The sequence below is a fragment of the Cicer arietinum genome, chromosome 2 (assembly GCF_000331145.2).
Source record: "Cicer arietinum cultivar CDC Frontier isolate Library 1 chromosome 2, Cicar.CDCFrontier_v2.0, whole genome shotgun sequence".
NCBI classification, from domain to species: domain Eukaryota; kingdom Viridiplantae; phylum Streptophyta; class Magnoliopsida; order Fabales; family Fabaceae; genus Cicer; species Cicer arietinum.
In genome coordinates this window covers 44,135,659-44,150,037 of record NC_021161.2, presented here as the reverse complement: position 1 = coordinate 44,150,037, position 14,379 = coordinate 44,135,659, and the positions used below count along the sequence as shown (strand labels likewise).

Genomic DNA, 14,379 nt, shown 5'->3' with positions numbered 1-14,379 from the left:
TTCAAATAACATAATAACACACGGAGGTCTTTTACAGCGCTTATTTGACAAAAGCGCTGTAAAAGGCGTAAAAGGCATTCAAATAACATAATAACACACGGAGGTCTTTTACAGCGCTTATTTGACAAAAGCGCTGTAAAAGGCGTAAAAGGCATTCAAATAACATAATAACACACGGAGGTCTTTTACAGCGCTTATTTGACAAAAGCGCTGTAAAAGGCGTAAAAGGCATTCAAATAACATAATAACACACGGAGGTCTTTTACAGCGCTTATTTGACAAAAGCGCTGTAAAAGGCGTAAAAGGCATTCAAATAACATAATAACACACGGAGGTCTTTTACAGCGCTTATTTGACAAAAGCGCTGTAAAAGGCGTAAAAGGCATTCAAATAACATAATAACACACGGAGGTCTTTTACAGCGCTTATTTGACAAAAGCGCTGTAAAAGGCGTAAAAGGCATTCAAATAACATAATAACACACGGAGGTCTTTTACAGCGCTTATTTGACAAAAGCGCTGTAAAAGGCGTAAAAGGCATTCAAATAACATAATAACACACGGAGGTCTTTTACAGCGCTTATTTGACAAAAGCGCTGTAAAAGGCGTAAAAGGCATTCAAATAACATAATAACACACGGAGGTCTTTTACAGCGCTTATTTGACAAAAGCGCTGTAAAAGGCGTAAAAGGCATTCAAATAACATAATAACACACGGAGGTCTTTTACAGCGCTTATTTGACAAAAGCGCTGTAAAAGGCGTAAAAGGCATTCAAATAACATAATAACACACGGAGGTCTTTTACAGCGCTTATTTGACAAAAGCGCTGTAAAAGGCGTAAAAGGCATTCAAATAACATAATAACACACGGAGGTCTTTTACAGCGCTTATTTGACAAAAGCGCTGTAAAAGGCGTAAAAGGCATTCAAATAACATAATAACACACGGAGGTCTTTTACAGCGCTTATTTGACAAAAGCGCTGTAAAAGGCGTAAAAGGCATTCAAATAACATAATAACACACGGAGGTCTTTTACAGCGCTTATTTGACAAAAGCGCTGTAAAAGGCGTAAAAGGCATTCAAATAACATAATAACACACGGAGGTCTTTTACAGCGCTTATTTGACAAAAGCGCTGTAAAAGGCGTAAAAGGCATTCAAATAACATAATAACACACGGAGGTCTTTTACAGCGCTTATTTGACAAAAGCGCTGTAAAAGGCGTAAAAGGCATTCAAATAACATAATAACACACGGAGGTCTTTTACAGCGCTTATTTGACAAAAGCGCTGTAAAAGGCGTAAAAGGCATTCAAATAACATAATAACACACGGAGGTCTTTTACAGCGCTTATTTGACAAAAGCGCTGTAAAAGGCGTAAAAGGCATTCAAATAACATAATAACACACGGAGGTCTTTTACAGCGCTTATTTGACAAAAGCGCTGTAAAAGGCGTAAAAGGCATTCAAATAACATAATAACACACGGAGGTCTTTTACAGCGCTTATTTGACAAAAGCGCTGTAAAAGGCGTAAAAGGCATTCAAATAACATAATAACACACGGAGGTCTTTTACAGCGCTTATTTGACAAAAGCGCTGTAAAAGGCGTAAAAGGCATTCAAATAACATAATAACACACGGAGGTCTTTTACAGCGCTTATTTGACAAAAGCGCTGTAAAAGGCGTAAAAGGCATTCAAATAACATAATAACACACGGAGGTCTTTTACAGCGCTTATTTGACAAAAGCGCTGTAAAAGGCGTAAAAGGCATTCAAATAACATAATAACACACGGAGGTCTTTTACAGCGCTTATTTGACAAAAGCGCTGTAAAAGGCGTAAAAGGCATTCAAATAAATAAAAGACAGCGCTTTTTAAAAAAAATGCCATAAAAAGCTAAAAAGCGCTTTTCATTTCAAATAATTAATTTACAGCGTTTAAAAAAAAAAACACACATTTTACAGCGCTTTTTTTAAAAAGCGCTGTAACATGTTGTTCTAAAGCGCTTTAATGGTGCACATTTTAGCTTTAATGGTGCACCTTTTACAGCGCTTTCGTGAGAAAGCGCTGTAAAATGTACAAGAAAAGCGCTGTAAAATGCAGACCCATAATATGAAATTATGGGTGGGCATTTTACAGCGCTTTTTTGAGAAAGCGCTGTAATATGCACACCCATATATGAAATTATGGGTGTGCATTTTACAACGCTTTTTTGAGAAAGCGCTGTAATATGCACACCCATATATAAAATTATGGGTGTGCATTTTACAACGCTTTAAGTTTATTTAATTAATTATATATTAATATAAATGTTTAATTATATTTATTTTTAAGTTTAATTAATTAATTGTATATTTATATATATGTTTAATTATTTGTTTATTTATGTTTAAGTTTATTTATGTTTAAGTTTATTTAATTAATGTCAATTGTTCTGTAATTACTCGCAGGATCGTGGATCACTAAAGGTAATTACTCACGGATTGAAACTGAAGAAGTTTGCCAAAGCTCCTATGCCAGCTCTTGTATAGCATTGGATTCAGGAATCTGGGCTGATGCATCTATCTTCAGGCTACCTCACTATGGCTAATGCTGGTCTGATACCGTATTTGTTGAAAGATGGCACAGAGAGACCAGCTCATTTCATCTGCCATTTGGAGAGATGACTATCACCTTAGACGATGTCGCGACTCTCCTTCACATCTCACCACATGGTAAATTTTTTGATGCACCTTTGAATATGAATACTAATAATGCTGCAAGAGCTGCACATGAGTACTTAGGTGCAACATGGGAGGAAGCATGTGCTGAGATTAGTTATAATAAATGTGCCCAATATAGATTGCAATGGTTGCGTGATTTATATAGCCGTCTCATTCAAACTAACCAGTTTGAGTGTGCGGCTAGAACATATCTGTTGCATTTAGTTGGCTGCACTATTTTCGCCGATAAAACACATACGCATGTTGAGGCGAAATACATTACTCTTTTTATTGATTTACATCGTTGTCGAGACTACCCGTGGGCTTCTGCGGCATTGGTTTTCCTTTATGACAACTTGGGAGATGGAGTTGTCCACGACACTCGTCAGGTGAGAGGTTACATGACCCTACTACAGGTATATCATTTATATTAAGTTGTGTCATTTATTTATTTAATTATTAATTTAATTATTACGTTGTTATTTTATTATGTTAATTATGTTGTAGTGTTGGATTTACGAGCACTTCCCTAGGATCTATAAGCGGGGTGATAGAGGAGCGGTTCCTGCGCATCTTCCAAGAGCATGTAGGTGTACTGCAAAACATGTTGTTGAAGGTGGATTGATGGCATATCATCAGAGACTTGGTGCGTTGTTGCTCAAGGATGTAGTGTTTACACCATATGATGATGATCGAGCTAATCATCCGTTTGTATCGATTTCGATGTTTTCTAGATATCTTCGATGTGATGGAGTCTCAGTCTCATATTTGCTAGAGCGATGTCTTCGACAGTTTGGTCGTATTCAGTGTATTCCGTGTGACGTTCCTCCGATGTCGGCCAGTATAGATTGGGTCTGGAAGAGTACTATGAGATCATCTGTAGAGACCTTTCGGAGACTATATCCTGTTGCAACTTTTCCTGGAGAGGTCACTGCAGACTACTATGCATGGTACATTAGTGTTTCACATCCTCTGATTCTCCCTCCATCCACTGTTGCACCTTCGAGTCCACATACTACTGTTGCTGCACATGATGGCCCATCATCTTCTGCACATGCTAGTAAATGATAACACGTAATGATTATGTAAATGATAACACGTAATGAAATACAATATATTAAATTATAATATTCATTTCATGAAATACAAAATATATTTTAATCTTCATTTAATGAAATACAAGATGATTTGCTAAATGATTGATCAATGTGTTCCCAATGCTTCATATCTTGTCCTTGAGCACCCAGTCCTGATATTTTCAATGAGTTTCGCATTGATTCAACACTGTCATCGAAAACATTGGCATAAAGGTCTTGATGTAGACGAATCTCTTTATCCGATTGTGTTCGAACTAAAGGCCAAGATTCTTCAGTCCAACCTAACAATGCGGCAATTGCGCGAAACCCACAATTTCCATCAGCCACTACATCTATTATCTCCTCAATATACGGATGTATAAGAGTAGGAAAATGTGTGTAAAATGGTTGTTTTGCATAATACTGTGATGAATGAGATGGTTGCCTTGCAGAACGTTGAGATGATTGCTTTGCAGATTCTTGAGAGGCATCAATATACTCCCAATATGACGGATCACGAGGAGTATCAAATTCTTTCTTCTTTTTACTTGCTCTTTTGGTTCTCACCTTCTCTGGTGGTGCAAGTATTGATGTTGTATGTGAAAATACAACTTCACGCACCTTAGCCCTGGATATCCTTTGACTTACAATATCGTGTTTCTTCATGTACGCTTTCATTGCTTCTAACTCTTCTCATTGTCATCAAAAACATTAGAATAAACATCTTTATGTAGACCAATCTCTTTATCCAATTGTGATCGAACTAAAGCCCAAGATTCTTCGGTCCAACCTAGCAATGCTGCAATTGCACGAAACCCACAATTTCCATCAGCCACAACATCTACTATGTCCTCAATATACGGACGTATATAAGTAGGAAATTGTGTCTTAAAAGAATGTTGAGATGATTGAGATTGTTGCCTTGCAGAACGTTGAGATGATTGAGATGGTTGCCTTGCCTTTGCAGATTCTTGAGAGGCATCAACATACTCCCAATATGAAGGATCACGAGGAGTATCAAATTCTTTTTTCTTTTTACCAGCTCCTTTGGTTCTCACTTTCTCTGGTGGTGCAAGTATTGATGTGGTATGTGGAAATACAACTTCACGCACCTTTGCCTTGAATATCCTTTGACTTATAATATCGTGTGTCTTCATGTACGCTTTCATTGCTTCCAACTCTTCAGAAAAGTCATAATCTGATAAAGATTCTTCATCCTCTAATTCATGTGCAATGCTTAACTGTTTCCAAAAATCATGAATGCTATCTAAAGGGATAGCATTACCATTTATCTGCAACTTAGCCAACTCACAAGCACATGGTAATCCATGAGTTGTTCTAATTGAACAACCACATTCTGTTTTGTTAGTGCCTACAATCTTCACCCTTTCCAACTGGTTATCAATTAATTTCATACACTTTCTTGATACACAGTGATGTAGATTTTGAAAAAATTGTGAATTATACCCGTGCTCAACATCCTTGATGGTTTTCTGAAAAGAAGACTGAATGATACATATTTGGTTCTTCAACATCATATTCACAGCATCCCAACTTTTACACAAATCACCAAAACTAGTTTGCAACATGTTTTTCAATCTCCAATGGGCAGACTCAACTCTACAAATAAATTAAATAATACAAATTAAAATAAATCACATAAACTAGTAAATCATATTTTCTAAAACAAACAAATCAAATTTAAAAATACCTGTTAGATGTTGTGTTCCCCAAATGCATCACTCTATTGGTCCAAACGTTGACAAACCTTTCTTTGTAAGGTGTTAACCATGAATCTTTCACATAATCAACAAAAAGAATAATATCGGCACACAATATCTCAAATTGTTGCAAATGATGATCATACTCTTCCACACTAGTCGAATAGACAATCTTTTTCCATAAATCCATTACTTCTTCTTGTCTATCCTTTTTGACATATTGTTTGCATCTTGCCCCAACATTTTTTTCAATATGAAAACGACATAGCAAATGTATTGAAGTAGGAAACACAACACTAATCGCATTCATCATGGCAAGATCTCTATCAGTCACAATAACTTTAGAAATTAAAGTCTCAGATTTGAACAACTTTCGTACCTTTTCAAATGCCCAGATGAAGTTATCTTGTCGCTCTTGTTCCAAATAAGCAAACCCAACAGAAAATGTCAAACTAGTAGATGTGACACCGACAATTTCAAGTAGTGGTAACTGATATCTATTTGTTTTGTATGTGCTATCACATATCAAAATAAAATGAAACATGTTTAACAACTTTATACAATTAGTATGCGTCCAAAATATATCTCTCAAAACATCAGAATTCTCCCGTCTTCTTGTCCAATACACATAATTTTCTTGTTGTATTAACTTCAACAGATGCTGCATTTCTGTGTACGAACATCTCAATGATGATCGATAAGTACTCCTTGCTTTATATATTTGAATTGGAATTGTCATATTAGCTTTATTTCTCTCTTTCAAAGCATTTAGAATGAATCTCGGGGCAAGCTTATACTTTGTCATGTCATTGACAAATTTCCTCTCTTCTTCATTTAAACGCCCCAAATAAGAATGAACAGTTACAGTATCAAGTAGATCATGATTGTGTGTTCCACAACGAACACTAATTTCCCATCCTTCACCGACACTTAACGGTATACATCTGAGAGTAAACGGACAACTTTCCTTATGAGAACAAGTTACTGTTGATTTTGATTTTGATTTATATCTTCCACCTCTTTCGCATCCCAAAATCAATTTGTCTTTTCTTCCTCTCTTTCTGGTTGCTTTATCTGAACAAATGGTAACAATTAAAATTCCATTTTCTCTTCCAATGGTTTTTGCCCATTCAAACACAGCTTCTCGTGAAGGAAATACCTACAAAATATATTTCAAATAAAACATCAAATATATAGTTATAGTAAAAAAATTTATCCGTGATGGATTATCAGTAATATTAATACCTGATCGGTAATGAGTTTGTCTGTAGAATCTATTATATTTCTTGAGGTAGGAACCTCAACTCTACTCATACCTAATTTCAAAAATAGTAATAAATATAAATAATAATAAATTTAAAAAAAATTGAAATTTTTGAAACTTTCGAATCTGTGTAACTTCGAAAGTTTCATATTGATGGAAACCTTCGAAAGTTCTGGAAAATTACGTTTCAGAACTTTCATCTTCAACAAAAGTTCCGAAAGTTTGTGTTTCGGAAGTTTCGAATTTAACGAAACCTTCAAAAGTTTCATCAAACTAAAGCCTCAAAAGTTTCAACTTCAACCAAAGTTTCGAAAGTTTTGTTTTTCTGGAAAAATTGCATTTCGAATCTTTGGTTTTTTGACAAAATTTTCGAAAATATTGTTGAAATCTCACCTTTGATTGTTTCGAAAGTTTGAAACTTTCGAATAGTAAAATTTTTTGGGTAACTTTCGAAAGTAGGGGTGAGAAAAGAGTGTGGTAACTTTGTTGAGGAATTTTATATAAGATAAAAAAAAGGTAGATTGGCCAATAAAAAAATATGGAGGGGTGGGAGGTAAAACTGTGGGGGTGCACAATACATTCTTCCAACAAATAATACCACAAACTTAAAGATCGGCCTCAACATAGTTTCTATTTTAATTAGCCAAATTTGATTTGTAAAGAAAGACACAATGAATATGTTATATTGAATGATATGTCAAAATAATGTGCATTTATTTATAGATAAAGTTAGAATCTTTGAAATATTTTTTCAATATTTAGTCATTAATATTGTTCATTAATAACGTGCATTTATTCTTCATTAATGCCACCTATTGGATATTTATCTATGCCTATGAATAGAATATTATAAGTATCTTATTTATAATTTTGAAATTTAACATCTTAAAGTGTTTTTACGAGATGTTAAACATCAAAATATATATTTACTATACTTTATGTAATATTTAATTTAAAATATTTAGACATAATTTAATAAAATAAGTTTTTTTTTTACTCAAATGAAAAAGTGTATGTCTCAAAGAAAAGATAAACAACTTATATTTAATAAATATAATATATAATAAAATATTGTATTTATTTTAATATTACTTTTTCATTTTCCCCTCTGTTTTCTTAGGTTAAGTCTTTGTCTCTTCAACTTTTTATTATTAAAAGAGATTTTAAGAAGGAATATGACGTAGTTAATTGGAATTTTCTAGATTATACGTAGAGTATTTCTGTTCTAGGTGTCCCACACAAGAGATTAATATTAAAATAGAGAAATCCCTAACACCTTTTTTGTTTTTTTTTGTTTTTTGGTAGAGGGACTAAGCACACTAATTAGGTGTTTAAAAGCGTTCAATATGTTTTCGGGATTCAACAAGGAGAACTTTAGTTTGACGGTTTTATACCTATGGACTCTTAAGAAGGAAGATTCATCAGTGCTTTGCTTTAGCCTTTGGGCTTCCGGTGAATTTTACGAAACAAAATTTTACTTTGTACCCCTTCCTTTATTCCTATACCTTTAAAAAGTAAATAAAAATACTAAAATACCCTTATATATATATATAAAAAAAATATATATTTCTTCATTTAACATTTCTGAAATAGAAATAAGAGGCAAAAAAACAAAATTCCGAAAAACTTCTTTTAAGTTTTTTGGTACACAACTTCCACTCCGGAACCGGAAAACTTGAAAAAAAATTTCCGGTACAGAACATCATTTTCGGAAATCTACTTTGAAGTTTTTCGGAATTACTTGAAAAACTTATTTTAACTTTTCCGAGAAATTACCACTACCGGCAAACTTCAATGTAACATTTTTGGAAGTCACCGGAAAACTTCATCCACATGTTTTCCGATAGTCGTTTGATTTTTTAAAAAATATTTTTTAAAACAACTTTTTTTTTAATTTATTTATTATATTAGTATTTATTTATTTTATTTAGTTTTAACGGATCTTGTTAGGGAAATGGTTCGTATCGTGTAGAATGTCACGATTTATGATATATTAATTATGGTGTATTAATTATTAATTATTATGGTGTATTAATAGTATATTAATTATTAATTATTTATGATATATTATTATTTAAAAATATTTATGTGTGTTAATTAATATTTATGATGCGTTAATTATTAAATGGTGTATTATCATTTATAAAAATAATAAAATTAAAAAAAAAATTACAAAATGGTGTGTACTGGAAATCTTTCGGAGAAAGTTTTCCGGAAACACTTTCTGTACCAGAAATTTGAAGTTTTCTGGTAGTATAATTTTTCACTTCTGTACCGGAAATCTTTTTTAAAGTTTTTCGGTAACAACCTTATGTACCGGAAAACTTGAAATTTTTTTCTCCGAAAATAACGTGTATCAGAAATATTTTTTGTGGTTCTGGAAAAGATGACATGGTAAAAAAAAACTTTGAATTAATAAGAGTATAATTGACATTTTCAAAAAATTATGGGGTATAAATATAAAAATGGGGGTACATGGTAAATTTTTCTTTGCAAAAACTTGTTATAGTTCAATTACCAAACTACCTTTCATTCGAGCCTACATATTCCTGAAATATATGAGTTAATTGATTTCCCCAAAAGTAGAAAAAATAGTTTGTTTGCAAATTAGAAATTAAACTAGACAAACAATAATTTCATGTTGTTTATCTAATCCCTAACAAATATGATTTAGTTAATGATGACAGAGATACAAAAAGATAGATATTAAAAAAAAATTACAAGTAAGATTCATTAATGATTCTTGATAAAACTCCTTTAATGGTATTGGAATCAGTCGTATATGAGTTTCTCCCCAAGTGCGTAAGTCTCCAAACTTTAAAATAGCCAAAAAAATATATTTGGAAAGTGAGAAATGCATTTTTATGCATTCTGCAACGCTTCATCGCCCTAAACGCAAGCATTTGCGCTCCAGGTGTGCCTGGACAGAGACAAGAAGTGAAAATACTATAGAAATGTGTCTCAGAATCAAGAGTTTGCGCTTCAGGCACACAACATCTATTGTATGACGTTTACTGTATTTGTCTCCTCTTTTGAGTCTGAATTTGATTTTGGTGTCTTCATGGAGGTTGTAGTTATGGATCTTAGTTTTCATTTGCACTTGGTTTGACTACAATTGAACATCTACAACTCTAGATATGACTGCATTACTCCATATAAGTCATATTTATTTCTCACCAAAATTCAGCACTGCACTAAACTAACGAAATAATGTAAAACTACTAAAAATCTCTAATTAATCAAGAAACTAAGAACATAAACATTTCATCAAAATTCAAGAACTAAACCCAACGAACTATATCAAATAAATCCCTAAATCAACTAAAATCAACTAATGATTAAAGACAAATAACACTAAAACAATCGTGTTAGGCTTTAGGTGGTGCTGGTTCAATTACCTTTGCATTCCTCATTGTCTTGGCTTTGACAATATTTCACCGATTCGAAACTGTGTCACTAGGCAAATTTTCAAGCGTTCTTTGTGCTAATTGTTGAGCAATTTAACCCATTAGGATCTCAAGATTCTTTATTGACGCGAGTGCTTTTATGGGACGTCTCTTGACTCTTCAATGAAAGCACATGTGTTCGTTGCTAACTTCTCGATAGCAATCTCCCAAGTAGTTTTTCGAGATGGAGCTTGATTTGCTTGAGCTCCTTGTTGACCTTAAGGTCAACCTTGTTGATCTTTCCACTAAAACAACGAAATAATGCAAAACTACGAAAAGTCTCTAGTTAATCAAGAAAATAAAAAAAATAATTTTTTTATTATATTAATCAAGAACTAAAATCAATAAACTATATCAAATAAATCCCTATATCAACTAATGATTAAAGATAAATAACACTAAAACAATGAAAAATATGCAAGTTATGAATAATTATCATGTAGCATTAGACAATATGATACTTGGAGATCTGGAAGAAAAAAAAACATTAATTTTTAATGTTGTTTTATACATATATATATATATATATATATATTTTTTTTTTTTTTGTTAAAATAGTTTTTTCTTTGAATTTTTTAAAATCTGACGATTTTGATATTCATATTTTAAAAATATCTTTTTTTTGGTCTTTTAACTTTAGGACCTTTTATATATTGATAAACCCCTTAGTTTTGACCAAGTTAAAGCTACCATGAACTAATATTTTTTATCATTCAATACTATGTAGGATATTAGTTTAGTTTTAAATTATTTATTTGTGAAGTGTTAGCATCTCCTAAAGTGTTAGCATCTTTATTGTTTGATGGAAGAAGGTCAACATCGTCACCTAAAGAGATTAGAGCGCTTGAGTTTAGAAGAACATCTTTTGTTTGGTTTGCTAACATATAATTTGCCCTTATTTTTCAACACTTTGGTAGAGATTGTCTTAGTTATCAACCATGATATTTTGGTTATGAGTCTTACTACAATACCAATAAACAAACGAAACAAGTTAAAAAGAAAATATATGACAACTTTGGATACTTTTATGAATAAAACTTTATTATTCTTAGCGATGTTTCTTCCCTTATCTTTTTTCTTTAATCTTTATTTTTTATTCAAAATTAAAACTGTAATAGAGAAATAATAATATAAATTTAAAGTAATATTTTACACAGTATTGGGTAGTATAAACTAATTGTCCATGTCAACTTTGATTTGGTCAAAATCAAAGGGTCTACCAATTTTCAAAGGAGGAAAAAGTTAGAAGGTCAAAAGTGTTTTTTTTTCAAAATATAAAAAGAAACATTGTCATATTTAAAAAGTTGGATGACAAAATTGTATTTTGTTTTACATGATTCGATCGCACCTGACCTGTAGAGTGTAGGTTAATTCAATTAAGACAATTAACAATGCAACAATTTTAAAGCTCGACTAGGATTTAATGTCTTTTTTGCATCAATTAGTGGCAGACCTTTAACATAAAGTTTTGGAATGTCGAATTATTAAAATTTTAATTGATAACTTAAATATAATATTTAATTGTATACAAAAATTTTAAGTCGCAAATTTACAATATAAGCAAACAACAAGTTTGTTAACACAACGAAAGAGGGAGAGCAAATCATACCAAGAAACTGCATAAATTTTGGAGAGATGAAACTAAAAGAGTAAAATATTGATTTGATTCTTTTTTAGAGAAGAAAAATTTTGAACACCAAAATAACATACAAATGACATGTTGACTCTATACCGTAACCATAAAAACTAAACAAGATATCCATAGAATCTACCATAACTAGAAGAAGATGACAAACTTCTAATTTTTTTTTTCAAGTATAAAATATTTATGTATTCTTCATTAATTTCAATTTTATATTTATCTATGATATGAATAAAGTATTATAAGTAATTCATTTACAATTACAGAAAATAATATCTCAACTATTTGTAAATTAAAAAATATATTTCGTACACTTAACATGTATAAATATCTCACATATTTCCTTTTATTTCAAGTATGTATAAAATATAAACTTAACATGAAAACAAAATTTAATTGTCAAAACAACATATATAAAAAATTTCAAAAAACAACTACAGTATACCCAATTTTATAAGAATAATAAAAAAAAAAACAGAGAAGAATAACAAAAGAATTAAGGGACAAACCAAACCCATTTTGCGAATCAAACGGAAATGAATTTAAGGAAATCAACTTTATTATGGTTAAAGTTTTTCCTAATGAAATTAAAGATGTAGTCCCACCAAGTGACCAAGACAATTGTAGTACCATGACATGTTTGAAACATATAAGTATGTTAAGGAATTGAAATTAAAGAGGGAGTCCCACCAATTAGCAAACATAATTGCAGTACTGTGACATTTTTTTTAATTAATTAAATTGACATTGATGACTATTTTATAATAGTCTTCAATAGGACTTAAATTTACTACTACAAGGTTATGCTTTTATCTGAGCTAACGCCTCAAGTGTGTACCATGACATATTAGTTAATATAGTTAGTTGAGATGACCCTTAAATTCTAGAAGGGAGTTGCATCTATTAGAGATATATGTGAAAGCGTAGTTTATAAGAAAAACATAAAAATGGAATTTGTATTAGATAGTTAACTTAAAAATTTGAATGTTATTACAATTAATCACACTGAGCGAAATGAAAATTTAAGCATGAACATATAATTTGTTTTAAACAATCAAAGTGGTAATTCTTATCAACATTTACAATTTTAACTAATCATCTTAGTAAAAAGGGATTGCTACTCATAACAAAGTTCTTGAATGAAGAGTAATTTTAACTATGCGACAATATTGTGCACTTATAGTCCTATCAACCTTAAAAAAAAAACTACAAAAAAATTGATTTAACGTGACACACAAAATGTGTCACTAAAAGTTAAAACCTGTAGGTAAAAGTCAATAATACATTGAGTGACACTCAAATCCAGTGTCAACTTTAAGGGGGCGTCCTGCTACACTTTTAGGATTGTCACTACATATTATGAGGATTGTCACTACATGTTTTTTATTTCTATCTACAATAATGACTGTCACTAAAAACTAGATAAATATAAATAAAGAATTAGTCTATTCCTACAGTATTATCTGTCACTAAAACTTAGAAAAATATAAATAAAAAATTAACTTATTCCTACGGTATGTCTGTCACTAAACCTTATTATTATTTATTAAATTTATTTTATTTTATCTCCCTACTAATTGTAATTTTACACTGATATAAGCCAAAACTTATCACATCGCCAGATATACTCTCAAGTTGAAAAGCAAATAATGCACACAAATGTGTATAACTATAAAATTAAGAAAATAATAACAAGTATTCTTAGAGCACTTGTTAAATAATAAAAAGAAAGAAATATAACTTTAAAAATTGTGCCATACTCAATGCATCAGATACACTGATGTCTATCTTCGGTCCATAGAATGCACCATCCCCTTCATTCAACTGCAGCAGAGTTTTATTCATAATATAAGCACATAATTTGAAGCTAAGAAAAGTTGCATTCCATAGAAAATAATAAAACAGAGATGCAAAAATAAAATAAAAAACTTATGTGAGTATAAGAAAATAAAAATTGCATCAAGTAAACCTATAATTGAATTCAAAATGATAAGCATGCTCCCCTTTTAGATGCCCAAACTGAATTAGTTTTAGTCAGAACCAAAAGATGTATTTCAAGTAATATCTTAAGCTGGCATTAAAGACCTCTAAAATAATACCTGTCATGGCTTGCCAAACTCATCCAAAGCTTCCCTGAGCTCATTTTCAGCCTTCTCCAACATTTCAAGATCTTTAATGATTTTCTCTGGCCTCTACTCAAGTATTTAACACAAGCAAGGGTAAATAAATAATCGAGCCATTAAATAGATTATAGCTATTGCTATTGGCAATATGTATGTTTGTATGATATACCAAAAGAGAATAAAATAACAAGAGCAGAAGCTACCAAGCTTAGACAATGGTCAATATTCCCTAAACTATTCAATACTTCCAAGTGATGGACATTGAGAACACTAAAGAGTAAAAGCATACTATTGAAAGTTTCACTTCATATGTGAAACCAAATATTTGATAGACATAATCCATGAAGTTCAAGGCTTTTATGACTTCATCTTTTATCTGTAAAATGAATTGAAACAATAATTTCA

At 31.4% G+C, this 14,379-nt stretch overlaps 1 protein-coding gene and 1 non-coding gene across 2 annotated transcripts in view; one reads left to right on the top strand and one right to left on the bottom strand.

Moving 5' to 3' along the window:
- Positions 1-2,118: 2,118 nt before the first annotated feature.
- On the top strand, positions 2,119-2,248 carry LOC113783986 (small nucleolar RNA SNORA69). Its single transcript, XR_003470036.1, has one exon. It is a non-coding gene; the product is annotated as a small nucleolar RNA SNORA69 (small nucleolar RNA).
- Positions 2,249-13,953: 11,705 nt separating this feature from the next.
- LOC113783985 (threonine--tRNA ligase, mitochondrial 1-like) overlaps positions 13,954-14,379 on the bottom strand; it is a 2,068-nt gene continuing 1,642 nt past the window's right edge. The window contains exons 5-6 of the mRNA XM_073365475.1: positions 14,264-14,350; positions 13,954-14,043 (exon numbers count right to left, since the gene is read on the bottom strand). Coding sequence (XP_073221576.1) covers positions 13,954-14,043; positions 14,264-14,350 — 177 coding nt within the window. The remainder of the gene's footprint in view (positions 14,044-14,263; positions 14,351-14,379) is intronic.